The sequence below is a fragment of the Takifugu rubripes genome, chromosome 14, assembly GCF_901000725.2.
Source record: "Takifugu rubripes chromosome 14, fTakRub1.2, whole genome shotgun sequence".
NCBI classification, from domain to species: Eukaryota; Metazoa; Chordata; class Actinopteri; order Tetraodontiformes; family Tetraodontidae; genus Takifugu; species Takifugu rubripes.
The window spans coordinates 13,955,689-13,982,348 of record NC_042298.1 but is presented as its reverse complement, the minus strand read 5'-3'; the positions used below and the strand labels follow the sequence as shown (position 1 = coordinate 13,982,348).

General features: G+C 42.8%; 1 protein-coding gene across 9 annotated transcripts; it reads left to right on the top strand.

Moving 5' to 3' along the window:
- LOC101070223 (LIM and calponin homology domains-containing protein 1-like) lies at window positions 1-26,142 on the top strand. Of its 9 annotated transcripts, none has more exons than XM_029847211.1 (24): window positions 1-38; window positions 2,760-2,866; window positions 4,755-4,785; window positions 6,839-6,949; window positions 7,854-8,052; window positions 10,729-10,999; window positions 15,168-15,294; window positions 15,386-15,543; window positions 15,621-16,104; window positions 16,949-17,230; window positions 17,385-17,490; window positions 17,614-17,702; window positions 17,783-17,885; window positions 18,509-18,583; window positions 18,948-18,973; window positions 19,603-19,719; window positions 21,063-21,155; window positions 21,240-21,404; window positions 21,534-21,628; window positions 21,723-21,869; window positions 22,283-22,381; window positions 23,061-23,169; window positions 23,501-23,603; window positions 24,346-26,142. In XM_029847211.1, the coding sequence occupies exons 4-24, from the start codon at window positions 6,941-6,943 to the stop codon at window positions 24,369-24,371; spliced, it is 2,883 nt and encodes a 960-aa protein (XP_029703071.1). In that variant the 5' UTR covers window positions 1-38; window positions 2,760-2,866; window positions 4,755-4,785; window positions 6,839-6,940; the 3' UTR covers window positions 24,372-26,142. The 9 variants fall into 9 exon arrangements, with proteins under 9 accessions (XP_029703071.1, XP_029703072.1, XP_029703067.1 ...); XM_029847212.1 differs by lacking the exon at window positions 1-38 and adding an exon at window positions 2,572-2,604; XM_029847207.1 differs by lacking the exons at window positions 1-38; window positions 2,760-2,866 and having other exon boundaries at window positions 4,761-4,785; window positions 19,606-19,719.
- Window positions 26,143-26,660: the final 518 nt, after the last annotated feature.

Below are 26,660 nucleotides of genomic sequence, written 5' to 3'. Positions count from 1 at the left end.
AAAAATCAACAGACTTCAAACCCCCCATAGCTGGCCTGGTGAGTCCTTCAACCACATGTATTTAGACGATGTCTCAGTAAACCTTCTACTTTGTTATATAGATCTGTGCCTGCTAGCATTTTTTTTTCCAAGCATGACATTTAGGAGGACATTGATCGTGTAACATGCCTAGGTTTCACATTTTCCATATTTTCTATGAACAATAACCACACACAGTCGGGGGCTTAAAGAGCTCACATTTCATTCCTCTGTGGGTCAGATTTGAAGGATCGTAACTTCTCATATGAATTAGGGCACTGAATTAGATGTATTTAATCGACCCTTTTCTCTGCAGAATAAGCAGGTAAGAGTATCTCTGATGTGCCTCTGACTTTACTGAATAGGAGCCTGTGAGGTTCAGTGGCCCTGAACTCTGAAACATTCCATTAGCTTACAGTGCCAACACAGTGGAGCTTTTTCACGATGACTTAAGGCCGTTATCTGGATGAAGGGACTGTTCAGGACCACGACTGGGGGGTGTCAGCAGGGAAAAGACAAGCGGATCACATGGGCTCTGAGCAGCAGTCTCTCCTTTTTGTGTTTCTTCTTGGAGAATTGGTGGCAAATAAATAATATCAACCCTTTATAAAGTCAGAATTCGAAAATGAAAGAAATCCCAGCTGCTTGTTTTATTCCCTTCCAAACAACATACACTCTTTGTAGACTCAAGGTTTCATAATGCTGGCTCGGCTTCCTGCAGGTTTACAGGGATTTATTTTCCTTCCCTTGGCTTTACTTAAAGAGGTGAGAAATGCATAACAAGGGGTCTGCTGTTTATCAGGCCCATCGTTATAAAATCCTGACTACTCCCCCTTCCTCTTCCTGTTTTGGGGGTTAATGGGAAAATGAGTCTCTGAGGAGGTTTCGGCTGTGTTTGTAACTGGAGCAGCCACTCGGGTGTTTAGGCAGCTTTAGGCAACTGGCTGTGTGGCCAGTGTTGGTCTCAACAGGTTGGCCGTTCAGCGCCGCTCTGAGTCTTCCCTGGGTCCACCGTGTGCCCACATTTACAGCCTGTAAACACACATGCAGTAGAAAAAGGCCACAAATTGTATGGTGCCACTCTGGAATAAATCACATTTTCTTGTTGCTTTTCTCTTATATAGACAGATTTCTGGATCATAGGATTAAGAGGATTTTCAGCCAGCGTGTGCCTTAGCTTAGTTAGAAATATAACCACGTTTTGACATAAAGGAAATGGTTACATAAGTGATTTCCTCCAGCTTCTCTTTGCTGGGTTCAAGAACAAAATCCGGGTTTGATCTCTAGACCCTCAAGAAACATGTTAAATGTATAACACATCAGCAATATTGTGTGTTTCTGCTTTAGAGTCGACACCATGTTTGGCCTAAATCTGTTATATTCAACCATTTGTATATTTCCCTCATTTTTTAAGAAATAAGAGCTTAATGCCTCAATGTCTCAATACGTCCCAATCTTTCTCCAAACATTCAGCTTGTCAGTCATTTCTTTGTGGTGGACGCCCAGTTTCCTGTGGCAGTGACCTACAAATGACACAAGTGTTTTCTCACATGTGCACACACATGATCACGCCGCACACACACACACACACGAACACACCCGCACACCACACACACACACTTTAAATGATCCTGTTACTTCTACTTTGAGTCTCTTTAATGGTCCTGTTGACTCTGTTTATTTCCCTGTTTGTTTTTCCAGACTGGGTGAACCTGCTGGTGTGAAAAAAATATGTGATTGAAGGTGTTTTCTGTAAAGTTTGAGAATGTTATTGTTTAGCAACCAGGAATATATGTTTAGTATGGTCATAGACAGAAGAATATGATTTACATTCATAAGCACTAACATAAACTGCAGACCTTATAAAATATCTTATGTGCTTCAGCAAACATCAATTGAATATGAAAAAATTGAAAGAATCTTTGTTAAAATTAAGATTTTAAACCATGGTGTGCCAGCCATTCCACAGTTTATATTAGGGCAAGAGATGAAGAAATAAATTAGATATTTTTTAAGTCAGTGTAACTGTGTGAATAAAAGTATTCTAAATAGTTATTTAACTATAATAATGCAAAATAATGCTATTATCTAGATTTTTTTTGGATTCCCTGATATATTTAATGGAGAGTACTAATCTAATCTGTATTGTATGTGACTATCACAGCACATTGTTTGGTAGTGTGACAGATAAAGCAAGTACTTGGGACAATCAGGGTGGAGAGGAAATGGTGACACCCAATGGGAGAGGGGAGGAGAGGGATTTCCCTCTAAAGAGTCAGGCCTGGAAACAAAGAGAGAGGAGGCGAGAACCTGGGAACAGGAGGGGAGAACGTGTCTCAGGTTGCATCCAACAAAGAGGTAGTCTGAGCGTAGAAGAAAGAGGAGGAGGAAGACTGAGGTGATGCACAGAACATGGAGTAGGCAAAAGGAAAGGAGGAGTGTTGAGCGCAGGTGGAGAGGAAGAGATGAGAATGTAAACAAGAGTCACTTTTAGAAAGTAGGAAGCAAAAAGTTGGAGAAGTCTGAGAGAGGAGGCGTACGAAGGCTGGGAAAAGACCTGGGTGGTGTCTGATTTCTGTCGAGCAGGTATCCTGATTTATCTGTTTGTAAGCTGCTAGAAGAGAGCGACAAAAAATCTGAGTTGTTGCATTCACCCACTTTTATTTGTTTGACCCGCCTAAAAAGTTCTGTGTGTGTCTCTATATTCTCTCTATATCTGGGTGTGTGTGTGTTTTGAGCAGGACAACGTCAGTGTGTTCCTGCGTGGCTGCGAGGAGTTCGGACTGAAAGGATCCCAGCTGTTTGACCCCGGAGACCTACAAGACACGTCAGCACGCCCCACTGCCAAGTAAGACTCAACACTGTCAATGTGTGTGTGTTTGTCGTCATGTGGGTTGTACAAGACGCTCCACGTCCACATCGTTAAGATGCAGCCATTCTAATTGGTGACAACCAGGAGCATTTTCTGCTCTGCTGACGCATCTCCTACGGTGCTTCAGGGATGTTTCCTTTGCTGTCTGTCCTGGTATAAACCTGCAGACACCTGCAAAGCAACTGTTAGAAGTACAGGCCAAGTTTTCAAGAGTCCACATTGACAGTTGTGATAGCAAGACTTCTGATGGCATAGACAGAAGGGTTGGACCCATTAAATGGACTCTGTGTGGATGGTGAGACTTTAGTTGTGTAAGAAACGCGTACTTGTCTGTCTCAATGGCCATGCTTCTCTTTGTGTGTCCCTCCCTGCCGTCCATTGGTCCCGGCTCACTGCAGACATAAATTACTGCCAGTCAATGAGAGTTTATACAGCCTGTGTCAGTGAGACGACAACAGCGTATCTGTTAGAGGCAACTGGCCTCTGCCCAAACACAACTTAAGAGGTTGGCATCACTCACTCAACTATGACTTGCATTGTTGCTAGCAACAAGGCATAGTCCCTGTATTAAAAAACAATGCAATGCAAGTAATGGTGAGTGTATGGGTGATGGTTTGGAGGGCTGGGATGTATTGTGTTCCCGGTTCTGCAGAGAAGAGACAGTAGTAATTTCAGTCAGAGGAGGAAGCTGTTTAACTGGTTCTGTTAAACAAAACATGAGTAAAAGGTGTTTAGTTCAACGGTGGGGACAGCATTATTTATTTTGTTGTGAAACGTGCTGTTAGATAAATACAGACCTTATCATCAATACATTATAGGTCACAGTCTGAGGTTGGTTCTACTAAAGGGGAGACTTGATCACAATAAAAGTAGACTTTTAATATTCAAATTTTGTTTTGTTGTGCAGAAATTGACTGAATGTCTCTTACCTGACCATTATAGTCCTAATATACTGTAGATACATGCAAAACATTGGTAGAATTATGAAGATCCTGTAGAGAATTCATTTTTGTGGTGACAGTTTTTGTTTCAGCGCGTTGCTACTTTCATTATGTTACGTAACCTGTTATGGATGCTTGCTTCCTCTCGCAGCTTCACGACAGGAAACTGTTTCAGTTGGGTTTCCATCAGACAGGTGGTTAGAAACGGAGGAAACAGCTTGCTCAGGAAGCGAGCTGACAGGTTCAAATTATTTCCATTTTGATGGAAACAGAGGAGAAAATAACAGGAGTTCCGGATTTAGTGCTGCACAAAAAAATTGCACATTAATTAAAGAGCGACTATATAGTTTATATAAAACATCAGGGTTTGAACGTTTCCTCCAGCTATCTGGTTTGTAGTTGATGTTTGGTCTTCGATAGGTGAAGACAGAACAGCAGTCAACCTGTGTCTTTGTTCATATTTATGTCATCTGACAGAAAGGGGAGGATGGTGAAAGTAGAGGAAGGGCTCACTCCCTCCAGCTACTTTCTCTTTGCTCTTCTCTTCTTTCATTACTCCTTTTGGTCGCGTCGCTGCTGTCATGGAAAACTCTCGAAACTAACAATTTCTTTGTCATTTTACTCTGGCTGGCTTTGGCCATTTGACCTGAAGGCTTGGAAACTATAGAAAACATCCATACAGTTGCACTCACTGCAGGTACCTGTTCAACTGCTCCTTAGTGCAATGACTGTATGTGATTGAGCCTTCTGGGATTTACACACACAAACACACACACACACACATCTCTCCAATATAAAATCTTAAACACTGATAAAATGTGATATGGATGGATGGTTGGTTTAAAAGCACATGCTGCCTTATTTATGATTGATAATAGATAATTGATAAAAGTTATTTCTCTTGCCCTATTTTCTCCTTCCAGGGGAACTGACTGCACCCGAAAAGTAAAGAATGTAAGTGATACTTTTACAGTACCATCATTCATTTGCGTGGCAAATGTATGTTTGAATGGAACCTTTATTTCGGTGTGGTGTCCTGGGTCTGTCTCACTTCCTGCTTTTTTGTGTCTACTTGTGTGTTTGTTGTGTCACTTTGTCAGAATGTTGACTGGTATCGGGTTCTCTAGATCTTCCAGTTTTCTCATCATACTGCTTTAGACAGGACCACATTCTGGTCCTGCCCACTCTGCAGCCAAAGCTCTCCCGCTCTCGCTCTCCTCAGTCTCTCTCTCCTGCTCTCTCGCTCTCTCGCCTCTCTCTCTCTCCCTGCTCTCTCTCTCTCTCTCTCTCTCTCGCTCTCTCTCTCTCAGGCTGCAGTGCCAATCTGATCGCTAGCTCATTAGGAATAGCACAGAGGACTCTCAGCTATTTTATTTTTAAGCATAGTGAATGACTACAAAGTCCCTTCCTTCGGTCTATACCAGCTGCTGCAATACGGCGCTGCACCATGGATCTCAAGGCACATCCAGGACAAGGAGTAAAGGTTGATATCAGCTGTCTTCACAGCACAACCAAACACTGAGAGGTGAAGAAGATTTTCCTGTGTTGCTGATGATGCTTTGGGCATACAGATTGGATGGAACTGGGTGTTTCTTGGATAATGAGGTCGTTGTATAGCTATGGAAGGACTGCCTGTGTTTTTGAGTGAATGTGTTGGATACTCTATGTGCAGCTTACAGGTCTGCAGATGACGTGTTGTTTCTTTTCTGTGCAGTTGCTCCTGTTTGGATAATTAACACTGTGGATGTTTTTTGTCAATGCATCACTCAGCTGCGCATGCATGCGTGTGTGTCAAACAGATGATGTTTCATGATTAACCACTTTGACTCGTCCTTCCACATCTGTCAGGCCAGATAGCTGCTAAAAGGAAGCCGTGCACTCCACTTTTGGGCCTGTCAGACCGTCCAAATGCCCAACGACATGATTTCATTTGCTCTTAGCTCAGAACTTACAGGACAGGTGTTTTCTGCATTCGTGCTATTCAAGGTGCAATTAGGATTTCTGGATAAGTTGCCTCATTGATCACTAAGGATTCATTTACATCATACCACCAAGCAAAATGACACATGTGGTGCTGACCCACTTCCAGTATAAACTGGGACAGATGTTGAAAACATAGCGATCGCACCTAAATTTAGAAAAAGAATAATTTTCTGTTGAAGTGGCCCATAAAGTCCCTTCTAGTTGTCAAGTTGCATAATCCTTTTTTGCAGGAATTCCTTCTTTAAAACTAAATGAGCTTCTTTTATTCAGCACCGTTTTTCTTTGTTCTTCTTAAAAGTGTGTTTGCTCGGCTGACAGTGTTTATACTGACAGTATGACGGAAATAAACACATGAAGCCACGCTGAGCTCTCTTATCAAAGCAATCCCCACGGAGTAGCGGTTGACATGGACACAGTAAATATAGCCGCAACACTTCGCCAACAGCACTAAAGGTGCAGCTCTGGGTAATCTTGCCTCTCATTACAGCCGCTCGGAGCCCCATCTGCATTTTAGACAATGAATTAAGTGAAGAGGAAGTTGCATGAAACATCGTAAATGTTTTTAAACCTCAACTGCTACTTTTAATTTGCACTTATATGGTGGCAAGACGCTCAAGTGTTTGCTTCATTCTGCATCTGCTTTTAGAGGCTTATAGTGTTGGAAACAGATGACATCGATCTGGCGATTTATGCAGTCATACACGATAAATCACTTGACCTTGTTAAGGTGGGGATTCTCTTTGCAGAAAAGACCACTTTTTGGAGGCGGCTTTTTGACCAGACTCCTGCATCACGGAATTCTTAAGAACAAACTGACTCTGGTTTAGAGGAGGAGGCATTCTCAGACAGGTTTAGCACAGTTATCTATGGCTGCTGTCCTTGTGTAAACCAAAACTACTAGTCATGTCTCCAGTTGTGCACCTTTGTATCGCACCCATCCACAACCGTCATAAACGTCCCTGATAGCAACTTTTCCATGTGCCGCTCCTTTTAATATGAAGTATGACGTGTGTTCCGCTCTTAGGTTCTAATTACTATCTACTGGTTAGGTCGTGCTGCCAACGGCTGTACTTCCTACAACGGGCCCACGCTGGACCTGAAAGAATTTGAAGGCCTGTTGTCACAGATGCGAAAGGTTTGGAAATGCAGTATTAGTAATTTCCTGGGCTGGAAATTTCAATTTAAAATATTCTCTCACTCGGGTCATTCTGGTAACAGAAGAAATACTAATGTTATTTTTAATCTAAAGAAAGCTCAGGGATTATTATTGGTTTGAACTTTTGTCAGTAGTTTTAGTTATTTTAACCTCAATTCAACTCTGGAGATGCATTAAAAAGGTTCTTAAAGTCAAAAATTCTGCAAGATCAGCCGTGTGACGGTACAAAACAACAAAACAAAACAACAAACAAACAACACAAAAAACACCTTTTCCCGATGTCCGACAAAAAAAAAATGGTTTCCATGAAACATGGGAATAATAAACTCTGAGTTCAAAATCAAGTTTTGACAGCAAAGTCAAAACGGTAAAGCCAAAACTTTAATATTCAACAAGAATCTACTCCTCTTAAATCTTATAGTATTGGACAATCACAGTTTTGGCTTTACCCTTTTGACTTTGCTTTCAAAACTTGATTTTCCACACAAAATGTTGATTTCCTACCAAGCAAAATAAAAATCCTACAGTTAGATGGCAGCAGATTTGCAAAGGGGGAGTACAGTGACAGATGTGTGGGAGTTTTGGGAGTCATGGTCAGGAAGTCTTTGAGTGGACAGGAAAAGGCTTTCTCCACCTTCCATTAACAGCACAGACATGTTTTCACTGTAGGACCACTAAGGGAAAAGGTCACAGAGGTGAGGAGAGAGTGACAAAGAGGCAGTTACAGACAAGTCTGTCTAAATATTTTTATGACACTGGGGTTGCAGTAACAGACACGGCAGACATCAATTTATCAGATAACCTAGATAAATACTGTGTAAGATATAAACAACTGTTGCAACTGTTAGACCAGTTTACTACCAGTTTGTTTAACTATGTTCAGGAAGCAGAAGAGGCAGAGAGCCCAAAACGCAACATCCGTGACAGTGGCTACATCGACTGCTGGGACTCTGAGCGCAGCGACTCTCTTTCACCACCACGACACTGCCGAGAGGATTCATTCGACAGCCTGGACTCCTTCGGCTCACGTTCACGTCAGACCCCGTCGCCAGACGTCCCGGTCACCCACGGCAGCAGTGATGGTATGAAACATGGGATCTTATGTGTTCCTTTCACATGTTCTTAGCCAGTACTAATTCAGCACTGACTGTGTTGTTGGCCTATCCTGTACAGATATACTATATAGATGAAGGATAATCCTTTGTCTCTTTAATGTTACTCCATTCAAGCTTTTGTTCCTACACCCAGTAGTTCTTGTTGCCCTTTTGAAATTGGTAAATGATCTGGGTTCAAGGCTCACTTCAAGCTTTTAATAAATTCACTTCAGCAGGTGATGTATCATTTCAGCCAAGTGTGAACAGTGTTGATTTCTGGATATAAAGTAGGTAGTTCAAAAACACCTGTGTTTCCAAGCTTATCTGGTTTTATATTTGAGTTTACAGACCAGATTTGTTCATCATTCCGAAGAACAGGTGTGTGATGTCAATGTAACACACGCACGGAAGACTACAATAACAAATGTCATCACATCAGCTTTGCTCAAAAGCTCCTCAGTTGTGTCATTTTAGCACAAATTCCAACTAAGTGACATTTCGTGACAGTCTGACAGGTGAGGAAAAACAAAACATTGGACTTATGTGACCTCATGGAAGCGTAGAACGATTCAGTTTTCATCATGACATGCAAGCGTTTAGGATTCGGCCTAGTGGCTGTGACAGTCTGTCTGACAGCCTCTTAGTGTTGGTGAGAGCTCGTGAGGGTTTCCAGACCTACCAATAACATCTGGATGGAAACATCTCAGGCCACAGTGGATTTCTAACTTTAGATGTAATAATGGGATGACAGACGGCATTAGAGAAGGAGAAAACAAGAGATGGACGTGTGGCAGTTTGAGATGATCGCTGAAAGAGTTCTTGAGGTTTTTTGACCAGCCTTTGAGAGCAGAGGGCACAGTAATAACATCATTAAATAATAGATCCTCGTCAAGTGTTTGAAACAACAGTGTCTTTGTTCTGCTTTGTTCCGCCCGAAGCCTTTTCCTAACAAAAAAAGGCAAACAGGTCATTCGTGCCAGTCACTCCACAGTCCTCACGGGTGATGATGGGCATGTTTAAAATCCAGTAGCTTAAGCATGATGTTAGGCAGCTTTTACCACATGCTTAATAACTTCAAATTCCATGTGGGAAAAGAGATTGTGCATCCTGCCGGGTTGTGTTTTTGTTTTGACGGAAGTGTAAAAGGAAACAACCGTCTCCAATACCCAGACTGCTGTCACCAGTCGTTTGGCTGAACTACTTGGATGTTGAATTCCACCTTAAAAACAGGCAAATCTTGTTACTGTCAGTCCTTTATTTCTTGTTCTAGCCTTTCTTTTATATACACCAGAAAAACCTTGCAGCTTGGTGGCAAAACAGTTTAATATGCAGCCTTAAAACATAGACTCTAGGATCTTTTCCACCCAGATTTCCCAATAGCCTCATAAGAATGTAAAGGTAACTTCCACAAGATGTTATTTTAAAGCTTCTTGTGTAAACGTCTATGAAATAGATTTGGACTGAGCAAGTTTTCTTTCCTGATTTTTCTACTATCCTCACTGAAAAAAATTAGGCTGAAGGAGAAAAATGGGTGTTTATCCTTGAAGAAGATAAGGTACATGAACATAAGCTTGTTTTGGATCAAGACTGGGAGATGAATTCAAGACTGACAGCAGCCTCTGCAATTGAATGACTGTTGAAAAGACTAAGAATAATGATTTCATCTGTATGGACACATTTCTCTGCAGCTGTCCTTAATAATAATAATGATAATATTGAGCAACGGTATCCATTGCCTCAGGTTATAGTGCTCCTACAGATCATCGCATAGCAACACGTGTTGCTCCTTAAAGATGGTGGATGAATTGGATCCCTCGTGTCACCTGTTTTTGCCACTGATATGGAAGACTTATACAAATCCTCAGATATGTCATCGCCTCCTTTCATCCTTGGCAGTGTGACCACAAGTAGAGGTTTAAGTTCGCGTCTGTTTGACGAAGAGATTAAGATTTACACATTTATCCGTTACAGCACTCCGTTACATCCCACCCAGAAAAAAGGGGAAATTCCAGTAGCATGTGCTGAACATCTTGAAAAGGAATGTTGGAAAACCTTGGGTCAATCTTCATTGCTTGCTTTTTCAAAGTGTTTACCTTGGATTGAAATTAAAAAAATACAGATTAATGAAGCTAGAAATGGTTGGTGTGCTCCCTGAAATTGCAAACAGGTCATTATCTCATTGTGATCACACTTAGATCTTGTGTAGGAATTTTAGAAGCCAAGGAGGGAAAATCCGTGAGCACCACACTTCTGCAAAGCCAGGTGTTGCCACTGGCATTAAAAGGATAACACTGGGTTTCAAATGCGATACAGGCGACAACAAGGGCATCCCAGCTATATTCTTCCAAGCTGTGTGCCAACAATCCCTCGACACAAGCTAAACAATGCAAATTTACACTTGATTTATGTGGCACGCTTGTATTTGATGTAGCTGATATGTTCAACCACTGGAATGCACAGGGAGGGGAAAACACTGTAAATTTACTTTAGGAGACCTGTTAAACCTTGTCTTGAAAGTTTGTGTTATGTTCTGCGTCACTGTCACCTTTAGCAAACTAACAGGTAATAATGTCTTTGATGTTAATACACAGTATTTCTTCACTCAACACAGTATGAATCCTTAATAATGCTTAATAATCCCTTTGTTTCTGGCCTCAACCACAGGCCGCGGCAGTGACTCAGAGTCCGATGGCCCTCCCCACAGGAAGATGCCAGATGTCCGCAAAGACGACATGTCGGTGCGGCGGACCTCGGTTACTGAGCTGCGGACCCCCCTGCCCTTCAACCAGTACCTTCCCAACAAGAGCAACCACAGCGGATACATGCCCACGCCGCTTCGCAAGAAAATGAACGATAAGGACGAAGGAAGGAAGGACGAAGGTCGTAAGAGTTGGAGTACCGCCACGTCCCCTGTAGGGGGAGACAGACCGTGCAGGTGAGTCTTGCAGATGACGTCGTGCGTGAGGATCAGATTAATTCAAAGGCTGCATTTGGAAAATGTTATTTTGACAAGCAAATGGCGCAGCTTCAATTGTTGATGATTTATTCTGTCTCTCATACTGTTTGAAAAGGTGTAGTTGATGGAGGCAAAAGCTGCTTTTTCATCTTATTGCAGTCAGAGGCTCTGGTGGTTACTGGGTTGGTGCAGGTCCCAAGAGCTGCAAACATTTCTGAGTGTGTGTGGGTGTGTTGTCTCTCTGTGTATCCTTCATACATTTTTAATGCATCTTTTACTTTGTTTTTCTTCCATCTTCTTCCTTTTTCTTTACCTTCATCTCATGTGTGACCCTCCATTCCAACCCTCTATTCCCTCACATCCATGATGACTGTTGTGTCATATCTTTGGTTTTCTTCCTGATGCAACACGATTCCCTGTTTGTGTCTGTGTGTGAATGGGTGATGGTATTTTCTAAATGAAATTCTTAGCTTAGCCCCCCCCACCTGGAGAGTCTATCAGCCCGTCCCACAGTCAGTCCTTTGTACCCCACATACAGATTGAGAAGGTGAAACCGGGCAAAGGAGAGTGAGGGAGAGGACCAGGCTGCTTCTGTACCTTGCATTGAGATCCATGCAGTGGGCGTGAGAAGGTGCAGTGAGCCTCTGTCCTTTATCCCCCAGCACCACCAAACAAAGCCCCCTGCGGAGACTGAATCTTGGCTGGTCATCACTTCTGAGCAAAGGTCTCTAATCTGTTTCCTCAAAACCACAAAGTTTCTCCAAATCAGATTCAAGCCTAAGCGATAGAATTCTTCTGTTCTGTATGGAGTAAAGCAGGTAGACACGTCAACTTCTCCTGCGTCAGCTCACTGTGGAGAGATTTTCTCCACCATGAACCCATCTTATCTTGCTCAGCCTAAAGTCCAAGAGGACTCGACAACGGCATGCACCAGCATACCTTTCTGCCCCAGATAGTGAAAATAACGGCTTTGAAATTCTCAGCTGCAGCAGATTTGTCCAACCTCTCGTTTCAGGTCATCATTTTTAGTGCTAATTTTTATCCAGTGATGCCAAATTAGAGGAAGAACATTCCTCTCCAGAGTCTACCCTGCTCCCTGCTGTTTTATTATCCCCAGCTACGCAGGCTAACCCTGATCTATGGCCACAATTTAGCTGTTATTTTTCAAAACGTCTTACAACCCGGTCTCGCTCACATTATATTCAATACTGTTGTAGGATTATTACAGTCGTACTCGCAGTTTCCAGTTTTCTGGCAATGATGGGCTTGTCAGTGTTCCAGGCTTGTGACAAGAATCCTCTGAGTTTTGTGGACAAAGTAGATTCTGTGATATTTGTAAAAACGGTTTGAGGTGATTTCTGAAGCGTGTAACAGCTTGTAAATTCCAGGAGAAAACTGTTGCTGGAATTTGTTCACTGTAGTTTTGCCAGGACTTGTTTATAAAACTGCTTGTCGACATCATATTAGTGTTTGCTGTTGCCTGTCCAAACTTGTGTTGACACCATCTTTTTGGAGAGGATTGCGACATTACTTGTGCATGTCAGGTCGGAGAGAAGGTGGCGGGGAGAGCCGCCCAATGGTTGGATTTCATTTTTTCATGCACATAAAGTCAGAAAATCATCATAAAACAGATAATATGGAGTCATACAACCCATTTACATGCAAAATCTACTTCTCAGTATATATTACCGATTGTCTCCTGACTGAAACATGGGAGCATGTTCATGAAACCCACCCTCAGGATGTAAGGAAATGAGGCTTTTTCCCTTTCCCTAACTGAGCAGGCTTGAAACTAAGGCCCATTCCTGCCTGCCACGCATTCAGATTCTCAGTCCAATAACAAACCCTCCCAAAATGTAGCTGTTTATCACAGAAATGACAACACCAGAAAGTTCTGTGGATCCAGCTTTTGGCTTTCAGACTGAATCCTTTTCATCCCTTCTCTGGTTGTTTTTTAAGTTCTGCGGCCTTTCTGTACTGTTCTCTTGGATTTATGTCACATAAATCTTTTGTGGCTCCTGCAGAGAAACGGCGTCTAGTGATAGAGAGTGATAACCAGGCAGCCGGACATTTTAGTTTGCTCTGCTTTCCGCAGTACTCCAACTCGCTCATGCTCAGAGGAACTCTTCCAACATTCAACACCTCTTGCTGCGAAGGATTCAGCGTCCCAAGATGTGATCACCCCAGAAAAAAATGCACCTGCGTTGCAGCAGGAAGCGGGATCTGTGGGAACGGCGGTGATCGGTGCCAAATTAGTGACAGGACAAGAAGAATCCTTGACCTCACCTCAGTGCACCCGCACCCCAAGCCCCTCCTACTTCCTCCCAGGGTCAACTGGCTTGGCATCGACTGCTAAAAGCCGACAGCAGGGACAAGCGTGGAGTGAGAATGAGGACCACGGGGAGGTGCTTCCTGGACAGAATGCAGTCTTCGTGCAACGTGAGCCCCGTCCAGCTACAACACATGTCATGATTGTCCACCTCAATGAACAAGAACTGTTTGAATTCATGAATTAAATTTAAGGATGCTACCTCTTTTGCTGTCCTAAAGATGGCATGGGCTGCTTTTACGTGGCAACAGCTGTTTTTCTACTCAGGCTGCATTGAAACTGGAAAATAAAATGTTTATTTTCACATTTTCTTGCTTTTCCATTGATCCGGAGTCATCTGAGCCAGATTGTTGGAGAAGATGATCACATTTCATGTTGAAGTTCATCGTTTTAATCCATCAGCAGACTCAGTTACCATTTGAAGATATAAGCTTTGATTTAATTCAAAATATTCATTCCATGCTCACGGATAACTTAAAGGGACGGTGGCTCGGCTGCAACTCTTAATGTTCCATCGACAGATAAGAGCAAAGAAATGGAGAAAAGGGATCTATTTGGAACCTATCTGTGTTCATTTTTGCAAGGTTTCTCCTGTTTTTATCTCATCTTTCTTTTGTGGTGAGCTTCAACAGGCACTCCAACAGCAAAGAAGCAGCTCTTTGTGATTAGGGCGAAACTGCGAGTGGTGATCACAGATAGTACAAAAGCCACATTGATGATATTAATGTTCCAACTAACACAAGTCGCATGTGCCTCCCAGATCATTACCATATGTATCTGCTGTTTTCATTCGGTTTGCAGTAGAACGGGCATGCGGTGGGTGCGCGATAACATCGCCCCCTTGCGGTTTAAGAAATAATGCATCTTAACGTAAACTAATCTGCATCAACAGTAAAGAGGGGACTCATTTAATCAGTATTCTCCTTTGGATAATCTGTAATTTAATCACCTACAATGTATTAAGCCTCTAGCGTGATTTTGTGTGTGATTATACTCTGTCCTTTCATGCTCTCTGCCTTCTGTAGAGTCAGCTGCACACTCGGTGTGTCAGATGACGCACAGTAAGTTACCATTTAGCAACTGAGAGTCTCAGCTGCTCGGGCCTGCAACAGAACTAAGCCTGCCAAATTAGTTCATTCACGTTATCATCACTTTTAGCCTTAGAGCTTTTGCCATGCAAGTAGGAAGTGCTCTCAAAGCAAATATCTCATCATGTTGATTTAGTGTGCATGTTCTTATTTAGTCAGTTTTGCAGGATTATGGGTATTTTAATGATGTCCATCAGATAATGGAGTTTTATTCCAATGAATAATACTTGTATTTTAACTTGTCTGCTTGTAAGCAACATTGTTATTCATCAGTTGTTTTAGCACTGTTTAATTTCATGCATAAAAGTAGACAAATGATGATCACATTAGCTTACATCTTGTCACCCATGCATGTTTTGATGCAACCCAAAACATTGCCATGGTTAACTTTGATTGCTACAGCAGGCTGGACTTAATTAATTTGTTTCTCACTGGTACATATGCTATTCAAACAAGTGGAAAAAAGTTAAAGGAAAATTACCTGTTTTCTGAATACCAGATTGGCTAGATTACACCTTCGAGCTGGTCCTGAGGGCAATTCTTCCTTTCAAATACATTCATTATTTGTATTTATACTTTTAATGATCTTCATGCTTTTCTTTAATATTGCAATCATTTTTTAAATTCAGAAAATATGTTTTCCTTTAAGTGAATCTTGAGTAACCTGTTCAAAGACTAAAATATACGGTGCATGTATTTATACAGGTATCATGTGTCTGTCTCCCTGCAGGAGTGTGAGTATGATTGACATGCGTGCGGAGGAGGAGACCATCCTGCAGCCCCACAGTCAGGTGCGTCATGAACTGATGCACAACCAGTACAACAAGATGAAGGAAGAGGAAGACCACTGGCAGGACGTAAGCATCTCAGCGTCATCCTTAAGTTTTCTTTTGACGATTGCATCTAATTTCATTCTAATTTGCATTCTAAATTCCTCGCTGGTTTCAGGACTTGGCCAGGTGGAAGAACCGCAGGAGGAGTATTTCTCAGGATCTCATCAAAAAAGAGGAGGAGAGGAAGATGATGGAGCAGTTGCTGTCAGGAGACACCTGCACCTCCGTGAGGCGAAGAAGCATTAAGACCTACAGAGAGATCGTTGCTGACAAGTAGGCGAACTGCTCTGCAGGTACAGAAAATGTGCTGTAAATGTTGCACTTGTTAAATGAAACTGCCTCTTTAACAGAGAGCGTCGTGAGCAGGAGCTGAGAGATGCATACAGACGCGCCAGAACCCCAGAGGAGGCGTCGTCTGTCCTCCAAAGATACGCCCAACGTTTTTCAATCAGTGAAGCCGTTCTTGAACAGCTGCAGCTACCAAAGCTCCTGGACCGCAGCATATCTGCTGATCCCACCTACCCCTACTCTCCCTTCCCTCTCTCTGTTTCCCCGTCCTCCTCCCCAACTACCCCGGACCCTTTTGACGCAGACCCCGAGGGGCCCTTGAGGTATTTGCGCCAGCAGTCTGCGCCAGCGCCAAAGTTCACGTCGACGTATGAGGCGCGGATCGAAGAGTTCACCAAAGACTCCTCACAACAGCGCCCTCAAATCCGTTCTCGCTCGTCTGAGCCGCCGACTGCTCGAGGTCTGTCTCCCAAGCCGGTGCCTTTGCTGATGCCCAAGCCTTACCTTCAATCTCGACCCCCAGCAGCTGAACAGTGGCCCAGCAAGGTGAGCCTGGTTATGAAGCAGCTGCCATTATCATACTGTATCTTCACAAGTCATTTTTATGTTTTACTTCTGTCTGTTTGATTTAATTAGCTTGACGGCTCTCGCTCCTCCCTCCCATCTAGGTTTGCAAAAATAGGACTTCCTTTGACTGAAATAGTATTTAAGTAAACCTCAACGTGCTCTCAACAGGGACCATTTCCTTTTTTCTTGCCAATGCACTGTTCAAGATGTGATCTTGTGTTTTGGTGAGGTGCAGAAGGAAGGGGGGGTGCAAGTTATTACCAGATCTAATGGAGCTCAGTGCTTTTCTGGAATGTCTTGTGAGGAGCCGGAGCAGAGCCTGCCTGTGAAAGGAGCCCTCTGTTTCCTATTGACTTAAGGAGTTGACAAGTAGGGCCCTCTCAAAGTAAAGTGGGCTCCCAGCAGACAAAGAGGGCCCACACAGGCTGCTAGGAGCAGGATGAGAAGGTGGCGGCACATGGGGCCAGACAGAGAGGCTACATTCACCCGGATCCACCACTGTGTCTTAAGTTACCCCTCACTAGGAGTTCCTCACACATACATTAGTGGGTCTTTATTGTAGATCCCAGTCTGCTGTGGAGAGTTGGATGAATAGCTAATAATGGGCAAACATGAGAGGCTAACAATGACCTCGTATGAGATGGTCAGGCTGGTTTTCCCCTTTTCCCCTAATTCTTAGGTTTATTACCCACATTGGAAACCATTTAAACTCAACTATTGTTAAGAACAGATTGTAATTATGGAAAGAAAATTCAAGAATAAATAACACCACAACTAAACCAAAATGTTTCATTCATGAGGTTTTATTTGTCTTTCAAATTAGGCAGATGGGCTGCTCCCCATCAATGGGGAAGTTGTTGGTGTCAACACCCAGACCGCATCACCACAGAGCCAAGGAAGGGAATCTCCTCATTTCCTGGCGTCCCCATCCAAACACTGGAACAATAATGCAGAACCTGCTCTATCAGCGGCCTCGTCAACTCACAGTCCTCACGCCTCCATTGAAGGAGAAAACCAAGCATCAGCCAAGACCGAGGAGACTCGCACAGAAACGACTTTTGTCCAGCATTCATCACCACCCAGCCGGCCCACCACACTCCCATCGGTCGGATCATTTAGCTGTTTCACAAATTGTAATATTTTGATTCCAAATCTGTATTTATGTGTAGAGTAGGTTTGGTTTATTGCACCAGGCTGTTAATCTCCCCCTTATTGCTTAGTTAAGTCTTAAACTTGATAACTGTCTATAACATTTAAAGGAGCTGCACAAGCCACAGGAGAGCTTTACAAAGACTAGAAGCAGTTCAGGAGCTGCTACAAAGGAAGAAAATGTTAAACTCGCAGACCGACACGCACCTCCCTCAGGTCTGTATATAACACTACTCTACTGACCCCTTGTGGTCACTCATTACCTTGCGTCTTTACACTGACGTCATCTACTTTAGATACTTGAGTTGGACCGTATAAATATTGCTCATTTATTTTTAGAAGCCAAACAAGGACAAAACGAAAACGTATCTCAACATTTTGCCAATCTGGACTCGTCTGGAGTCAGCACACAGCCAATGACTTCCCAGGTGAGGATTTAGCTAAACTGTCACAACTGGTGTTTTTATTGGGCCCTGAGCCAACATATAATCTCTAAAATGCTCCTAAGGCAAGTGTTACTGCATCCCAGCGGTCAGAACAGGACAACCACGAGGTACCAAGTTCAGCTGCACCAGGAAGACTTGGACATCATCCAGCAATAGAAAAGACAGGTCAGTGAACGCCTCACATCCAAATTCTTTCCTATTTAAACCTCCTTTTCTTCTGAGTTTACCTCCTTGCTGGGATTCCCCCTTTGCCTTTTAGCTCTTTACACATGCACTTGTGAACTTGACTTGCTTATTTTGCACTTTACTGCTCATTTGCTCAATTTTCTCTCTCACAAATCAGATGTTTTTAAGAATTGAATAACGCAGAACTTTGATTCCTGAATTACACAGAGTAGCACATTGTTTAAAAACACAAAACTGCATACATATGTGATCTAACCAAAGGCCAAATGTTCAGTAGCATTCTTTATTGTCCCTCTTTGATTTTTACTTATCAATCCTACTGAAAAGTTTTTATTCGACTGAAAACACACTGTAGAAGGTGCCAGGTCCCCCAAATGCTCATATAGGCTGTGATCAGCTGAGCTGATGGCGGACCCTGCCTTCACCCTCATGCCGCTGGGATAGCCTCCAGCATCATGTGTGACCACCCTATTAGAGGAGACCTCCGCACCTCACTTGATCCCCTTTCCAGGTCCTGCTTTTGAATGCTCCCTTATAACTCCTCTTCTTTCCTGCTTTTCTCTCACCCCCTGTCTGGCCACCCATGTTTTATTTTGCTATAGAGTTTGCAAACGGTGCCACGTCTTCGCTGGCAACCTGCAATCCCAAATTACGTTGGGAGTTCTTCGCTGCACCAGGTAAACCTTTTTGTTGCACGAGGTTTTCTCACTGTCTCTGCAGGCACTAACGCACCACTCTTTTGTCCCATCTCTCGTCCCCCCATTCCCACCCCGTGTATTTAATGGTCTTTCTCTCTTCTGTGTTTAAACTCTGGATAATGTAATGAAACCTCAGCTCTTTATATCCATGTTGCAGTGCGCAATGGGAATCACTATGTTCATTTATCTGCTTTACATTTATTGGCAAAGGATTTCAGTCCAGATTTGACACTACCTCTTCTCATCGGTTAATAGATACACACACATGTGTTTGGTTTCTGCACCTTTACCGATCAAAGGTCGGTTTTCTGATGTTCTAATGTTCCCTGTCTTACATTTTCAGGAGAAGCACAGGAGCACCGGGGAAACGTGAGTAGAAATCAGCAACTCTCTCTTTAGGGTTCGATTCCTTCCTGTAACTGCTTCTCATCTGGCGTTTCTTCTCCTGGATTAGAGTTTAATTAGGCCAAGTTCATAAATGCAAAGACATTTTAAATGCGGATGAGTGGGAATAATCCAAGGCAGAATCAAAAGCTTCAGCTGCATCTCAGACTTTCATCGGCATCAGTAGATATCACATTAGCATTTAGCTGTTTGTGTTTCTGTGAGCTCGCAGCCTCATACTGCAACATGTGCTCATGTAGCATGCCAGATGAGGATGCTGTACATAAATGGCCGGGACTGCTTTCGTTTTTCCTTTGACCTCATCTGTTTCTTTCTCTGTCTTTCTCTCTCCTTAGTAGGAAGCCTTTGGGTAGCATTGGAGTATTGCTGTTGTGGTAGACCAACTATTTCTGTTTTTCCCTTCTCTTCCTCTTTTCCTGTGTTGGATGTGGTGCTGATGTCTTTGCATATGTGTGCCTGGGGCCATGTCGCTACTGGGGGTTTCCTGGTCCCTGATGAGACTGTTTGTGGCTGTATGCAAATGGTGTTCGTTTTTGGATTGTGATTGCGTCCATAAATATTATTTGTGTGCGTGGATGTGTGGTGGGGTCTAGCAGGTGTCATTCCCGGTGTTACCCCAGGCCAGGCAGGGTGACCGCTGGTCTTGGGACCCGGATGAGGAGCGAAAGCGTCAGGAAAGGTGGCAGCAAGAGCAGGAGCGCATGCTTCAGGTACACAGTAGACCCTAAGGTGCGGGGTGTGTGAGTCTGCTAGGCCAGCAGTTAGAGATGAAAGGATGAGAGCGGAAAAGATATTCATGAACATCTTTATTAAATAACATTTATTCTTAATCAGGAACAGCTTCACCAAATTCCTGCCTCAAACTCCACACAGACAAATCAGTCTTCCCCTAATTTAAGTCACTGTCAGAGGCCATGTTTGTAGTGTAGTCAGCCGCATCTTTAGCTTTATTTTCCAAGTAACTTTGCATGATGCAGCCAGACATCAGATGCAAGTGGTTAGCTTGTGATGAAAATAACCACATTTCATTGCTTCTTGCAAAAGCTTGCCTCCATGTTTGTCCAAAAGCATAACCCGCATATCCATGTGCGCACATTGACCACTAGAGGAAGACTTTGTGTAAAAAAAATGTTCTTGCACTCTCATGCACACACTTTGTCCAAGGTTGCTGCTATTGCTGCTGCCAAATCACCCTCTCTCTCCTCAGCCAATCAGACATGGTCCTCATGGTGTTAAATGTTTTGTCCTGGCGTCCATGATGGACTTTGCTAACCTGCAGGACGGTCTTGAAAAATAAATCTTAAAGACAGTGGTGATGAGAGGTGATTCCTCTGTTTTCTGCAGAACTCGGATGATAAGATCTGCTGAAGGGGATGAATGTCTGGTGCATCTGTGTGCTTGTCGGCTCCCTGGTTGTTTCACTCGCTCTGTCATTCGTCTTGCTTAGGATGCTCCAAACCTTGATTAAATGTGGGCTACTTTGGGGGGTTCCTACACAAGTCTGAGGTTGGTGATAAATGGGTCTCGTGGGCTTTTCACTGGTCTCATCATAGTACTTTTGTGGATTGGTTTCCCAGTTTCAGATTCAGTTGTGAAAAGGACAAGGCATTTTCTTGTGAATTGTGTATGAACCCTTTGCTTCACGTGATGCATGTTTTATGTTCCCCCTCTGTTGGCAGTGCATGCTGTTTATCCTTAACATGCAGATATCAGCGCTGAACTAGCCAGAGTATGGCTGCAACAAGCTTTCACTCATTTGTGTCTCTTCATCAGGGTTTATATTTAAAGGGCATACTAAGACCATCTCAAGCAGTAATTCTGTAAACCTGCCGTCTATACTTTGAGAGCTCGGTCAAACATCCTTTTAAGGCTTATTTGGATGCATAAAGCAACGTCTTTATATCAGATTTCCAAACTAAAAAGCCTTTAAGTGTCTTCTTTTTCAGTCTGTTTATGCTCCTCGTTTTTTTCTTGCTGAAATGTACACACCTTCAGAGGGTTTTCAGCTGGGGCTCTCTGCTGTTTTTCCCCCCGTCTGTTGCCACGGTAACAGGAGAAGTACCAACGGGAGCAGGAAAAGCTGAAGGAGGAGTGGGAAAAGGCACAGAGGGAGGTGGCAGAGGAGGAGAGAAAGTACCACGAAGAGGTGTGTTTGCACATCAATGCACGAGTAAAACATGCAGAAAAGTGCTCAAGTGTTCTTAAGAAGCTGTCGGTCTCATCACAACAGGAACGCAGGATTCTGGCGGAAACCTTGATGCCCCTGACTCCGTGCTCCTCAGGTGTAACCACCTCCAGCAGAGGAGAGGCCTCTTCCCCCTCAGAGCCCCAAGATACCATCGTCCGTTCACTGGCTGACTGGGAACGCAAGCAGGAACTGCTGGAGAGGCAGTCGGTGAATGGCTGATTACTGATTATGTGGATGTGCTCATCGAGTTTGAAAAGAGTTAATTTTAGAGCACCGTGGGGATTGCTGTGTTTTGATTTAGCTGACTATTTTCTTGTTTTTCATTGGACAACACAGAGGGGCAGCACAGAGAACGCAGAACATAAACAGAGAACAAATGACAGGACCAGTGACATCAGCACTGCTGACGACAGCATGAAAACAGGACGAAGGTTTGTGGACAATAAGCAGTTGACATTTTATCACCTTAGAATAAGTAACAGACATTGATTTCTTTAAAAATGTAAACACATTTTTGACCCTTAGTTCGCTGAGTCAGAGCCCCTGCCTGTCCGACACCCTGCAGAATGGTCAAAAAGCTGCTCCGGTATCACCTAAATCCTCGACTGATGTGAAGAAACAACAGCCCGTGATGGACAACAGCAAGCAAATGCGGCCCGCAGGGACCCGAAGGTCTGTGAATGTGTGAAAGAGATGGGCCTTGCAGCACCAAAGTAGACACGTTGTTAAAAGTTTCAAATCCTGATTCTTTAAAATCCCAATTAGTGTTATCTATATTTAAATGTAGCCGTATTGATGAAAGATATCAAAAATATTTTCCTGTAGGTTTTTCACCCTCAGTTCTACTATTTGACCAGCAGGTGGCAGTCTGCACCCGTATCATAGCTCAGCCATCATCACACGCAGAGAGAATCAAACAATAGAGAAAATGCGGAAATTATTAGTGTTGCACATTTCTAGGATAGGCTTTGATTATTTCCCCTTATTTTGGATGTTATTGGTGTGTGTGTATCAACCTCTGTCAGCCAGTAGCTTTGCTGTCGTCCGGAGGCATCATCATGCTGCATGTTGCTGTCCATTTTCAGGATTGGTCCAGCTGATAGTAACAACACAGGTCGCAGCTCATCAAAGCCCCCCGCATCATGTCCGCCTCCTCCAGACACGGTGCCTCCAGCACCCAACAGGTACCACATCACCACCACCCTGCACCGGGAGGGGACAGGTGTCATTCCTGCGTTGTCATGTTCTGCTTTGCTGCTGAATGGCTCCATTTTGTTCACGACATATTCCGCAGCATTAACACGGGAACACAACAATAAAAGTTGCACGTGAAATTAATTCGATTTCTGATTTCTACAGTGACATTTTCATTTTGTGTAAATTACTGTAAATTCCACCTGATTCACAGGTCATAATATATATATATATATATATAAGTAAATAAAGTGTGTTTTAGAATTAGCATAAAAACAAAGAGTGGGTGATGATGGTGATGACACCACACTTACCCTAATCAGCATAATTGAACATCAAGGAACTGATCAATGTAGCAGTAAATTCCGCAGGCGAGGCAAAACTGCTCCCAACCATTTTTTTTTTTTATAAAGAAATGCATATAATCTGTTTTACTGCGGGCCAACAGCAGCTCAGATGCACAGGATGCTCACTGGCAGCATCGTCCGGTGTCTCTGTGGAAACCTTCTGAAGAAGCAGATCAAACGGGCAAATGTTCAGTTCATAATCAAGGAAAATTAAACTTCTTTCATGCTCGGTTTTCAAATCCTCTTAAACTCTGATGCTAATTTGCATGAATCTCATCTCCTTTTACAGGCTGAAAGTGTTTTTTCCATTTCTTCCCTGTAGGTCTGTTAGTGGTAAAAAGCTGTGTTCCAGCTGTGGGCACCCTTTGGGGAAGGGGGCAGCGATGATCATAGAGACCCTCAGTCTCTACTTCCACATTCACTGCTTTAAGGTCAGTTGCATTATTGTCTGGGTTTTTAACTTGAATAAAAACCTAAAATGGCCCTATTGCTCAGCAAATGTTGCTTCACCTCTTCTGTGGAGCTCTGCAGCATGAACAAACGAGCCGTCGTTGTCCGGAAGATTCTAATTACCATGATTTCTGTTTGAAATCATCAGTCACAAAGAGACCAGACGGCATTGCTGCTCCGTACCAAACACACAAGCTTGTTCACCGGCTTGGACTGGTTTAACTAATTGATGTGGACTAATTCCAGCGAAGGAGCCGCTAGTTGATGAGTCCTTAATGACAATGCTGTCTCTGTTTGGGTCAACCTCTTCAGTGTGGGGTGTGTAAGGGACAGTTGGGCGACACCACGACTGGGACAGATGTTCGGATCAGGAACGGCCTTCTCAACTGCCACCAGTGCTACATCCGCTCCCGCTGTAAGTCCCTCCGCTTTTATCATCCATCACAATTGGCCGCACTTCCCTAGTTGGCCTGAAATGTAGCATTTTTTTTAAACATCACAGCTTTAATGTGCAGTTGTAACGCAGGAAAAGTGCACTTGTTATGCTAAAACTGTTTAATATGTTCCGTCAGTGGCGGGAAATGCTAAAATCTTCATTTTTTTCTTTATTTCTGCTTTGTGTGCACATATCCAGGTCTTAAAGCTCTTAGCTAAGACTATTTGCCGACTGGGTCTGGTATAGTTGATCCAACCTTAGCCTACGTTTCTGTCAGATTTCCAAGAATGTTAAGTGTCAGAAAGCAAAAAAAACAACACAAGAAATTTAAAAAAAATCTCCCCAAAGAGAAGGTTTCATCATTCTGGGAGATTATTTTGTTGTTTGTTACTGGTTTATGGAAGCAGCAGTAATCAAGATGCTAATAAACCAGGTCAGAAATCAGACCAGCTTTTTTGCGATTTGTCGTTTTCTAAAATAACTGACAATATTTTATGGTTCAAAAAGGGAAAAAAAGCACCAGTGTGTGGCTCATTGCAGACCTGCCCCCCTGGCTTTAATAGAGAAGCGTCTGACATTGCAACAGCTTGCTGATTGAGTGATGTTTATTTGTTTGTTTTCTTTCACCTGCACAAGAGAGTGCCTCTCAAAAGTGGAGCTGTGCATTTAAGCATCAGAATTAATTCTGATCTATAAATATTTCTTTCTTTCTCCTTTCAAGCTGCCGGCCAGCCGACCACATTGTGACCCTCGACTGAAAAGCACACGGGTCACAGTAGAAAGCCGTCTCTGTTTTAACCAGATTATCTGCGAATCATGTCCTTCACAGCGTGTCAGGAAGTCTGCGTCCTCATGGGGAACCAATGAAGATTCATCATAGGGGGCATACAGGGGTCTGGGGACGGTCTTGAAAAAAAACCCAGTCTTGGTGTTATGTCATCAGTGAGATCTGTATTTGATTGGTCAACGTTGCCACCAAAGACTGTTTCATCATTCAGCCAGTAAGAGAGCGGGACACTGTTGTCGGGTGGCGGCCATGTTGGATAGAAAACGCAATAACGCGGATATTTGAGATGTGCGATGATGAACAAAGAAAAAAAAAATCTTTGGTTTTATTTAATTCCATCAAAAGAAAGCAGCGTCTTTTGACTCATTTAAGATAAGCACTCTTACGTTCTTAGCTCAACATTAAACCATGCAAAAGGAATCTTAATATTAATATGAATGATTTTATGTCCCGTGATGAGGCATGAAATTAACTCTCTTTTATTTTTTTTGTAGGAAGTGCAATAAAGGCTGATGTAAACGCTAACAGACATGTGATATACAGTAATCAGTCAGTTTCGATCTTTGCCTGAGCTCCTATCTCTGTTCTCCCGATATCAAATTAACTTCTGATACACAGTAAACATCATTTGGGTGTGTTATCCACGGGGCAACTACGCGACCGCTCAGATCTCAGATCTGCTTCTGTAGTTTCGGGTCACGGCAGTTTGCTCGTTGGCCAGCCGTTCGGCTCGGAAAGTCACGACTTAAATGTGCCTTAGGAAAGCGAGACGAAGCGGAAACAAAACACCCCCAGCTGGTGTTTTATTTCTTTTTTTTTATGTCTGCTTTTGCAGGCGTGTGCCCAAATTTGAGCCCTTAAACGGCAGCTGTAGGAGCCGCAGCCCTCCCGCACGGCATGCTTTACTTCTTTCAATCAGTGCTTTTTTGTTTTGTTTAAATTTGACAGACCTCCTTCATGATCCTTCCGTAACGCCTCAGAGATTTGCAGTGATTTAAAAAAACAGCAATAGAAATGTTGTCTGGAGGGGAAAATACACAGTACTGTACGTATACTGATGGGGAAGCAAGGATTTAGCTTTGAAAGTCATTGTAGGAAGAAATAGAATTCTGTATGCTTTAATTACCGGTAAAGGTAATTTTGACAGTTGCTAGGCTTTTTTTTTTAAATAATCCAAAAATCACCAGTACGTTTCATGGAGTTGAGCATTAAAACAACCATGCACCAGCAACAGTTACGCAACCTGTGCAATATTTAGCTGGACAAAACCTGAAGGTCTGTGCTGCCTGCTTCACTCGCTTCATCTTCTTCTTTTTAACCTCGTGTGAGAAGAACTGAGATCTGTGTTGTGGTTGTAAAAATGCACGTTTAAGCCTAAAACCAAACCCTTTGCTGAAAGCAGAAAAGCAGCCCCTCCCTATAGCCACGCTTCTCTTTTGGATTCATCTTGCTGATTTACAGTATTTTTAAGTTTCTGTTCGGATACTGTGTTTTATTTTTTAATCCTCATTTAGTTCAGGAATTTCAGCCGAGTCTTTTATAGCGGGATCTTTGAGACGGAGCTGTTTACGATGGTCATCTGATAGCTGGGGAATGAAAACTTAACGTCTGTTCTGTATTTATTGTAATATTCACATGAACACTATGCGAAATATAGATTCATTTGATGTTTAAATGCAATGGCATTTATAGCATATACTGTATGTTTATTAATAAAATGTTATGACAAAGCATGGACTTTGAGTTTTTATTATTAGTAAATTACATTTTTATGACTAAGGAAAACTGATGTTTTTTTATTGTAACTGAAATATCTTTGATTTTATTTTACCTTCTTGGGCCAGATCATTGTGGCAGATAACATTAAATACAATTGTTATAAACCCTGAAATAACGCCAGACATAATTGATGCGTGATTATAGTTTAAAAATATAATTCATTTCTTGTTTTACGCAGGGCGGAAATGCTTCGATTCTTAAATATTTTGAAAACCTTAATAACCTTAAAATGTCTTTTAGTTCCTGTATTTAGTTTTATTGTGTTCGGAATTGAATGAACTATTTTATCTCTTTATTTAAATCCTTTAGATTCAGTGGTGTCGGTCCATTTTCTTTAACTCAGACCCAGATTTTGTCTAATTCGTCCACATTTTTTTACGGGTCACGATGTTTTTAAACCATCCTGAGGCCTTGAATTTCGATCTGTGGCGGTGCTGTCCGTGGTGCTGAACTAATCATAGTTTTTCGTT

Bases quoted from the DNA above. Each gene is read 5' to 3' on its own strand.
- LOC101070223 (XM_029847211.1), top strand. The intron at 17,491-17,613 runs GTCTGTATATAA...ATTTATTTTTAG, and splicing joins CCGACACGCACCTCCCTCAG to AAGCCAAACAAGGACAAAAC. The intron at 21,405-21,533 runs GTGAATGGCTGA...TGGACAACACAG, and splicing joins AACTGCTGGAGAGGCAGTCG to AGGGGCAGCACAGAGAACGC.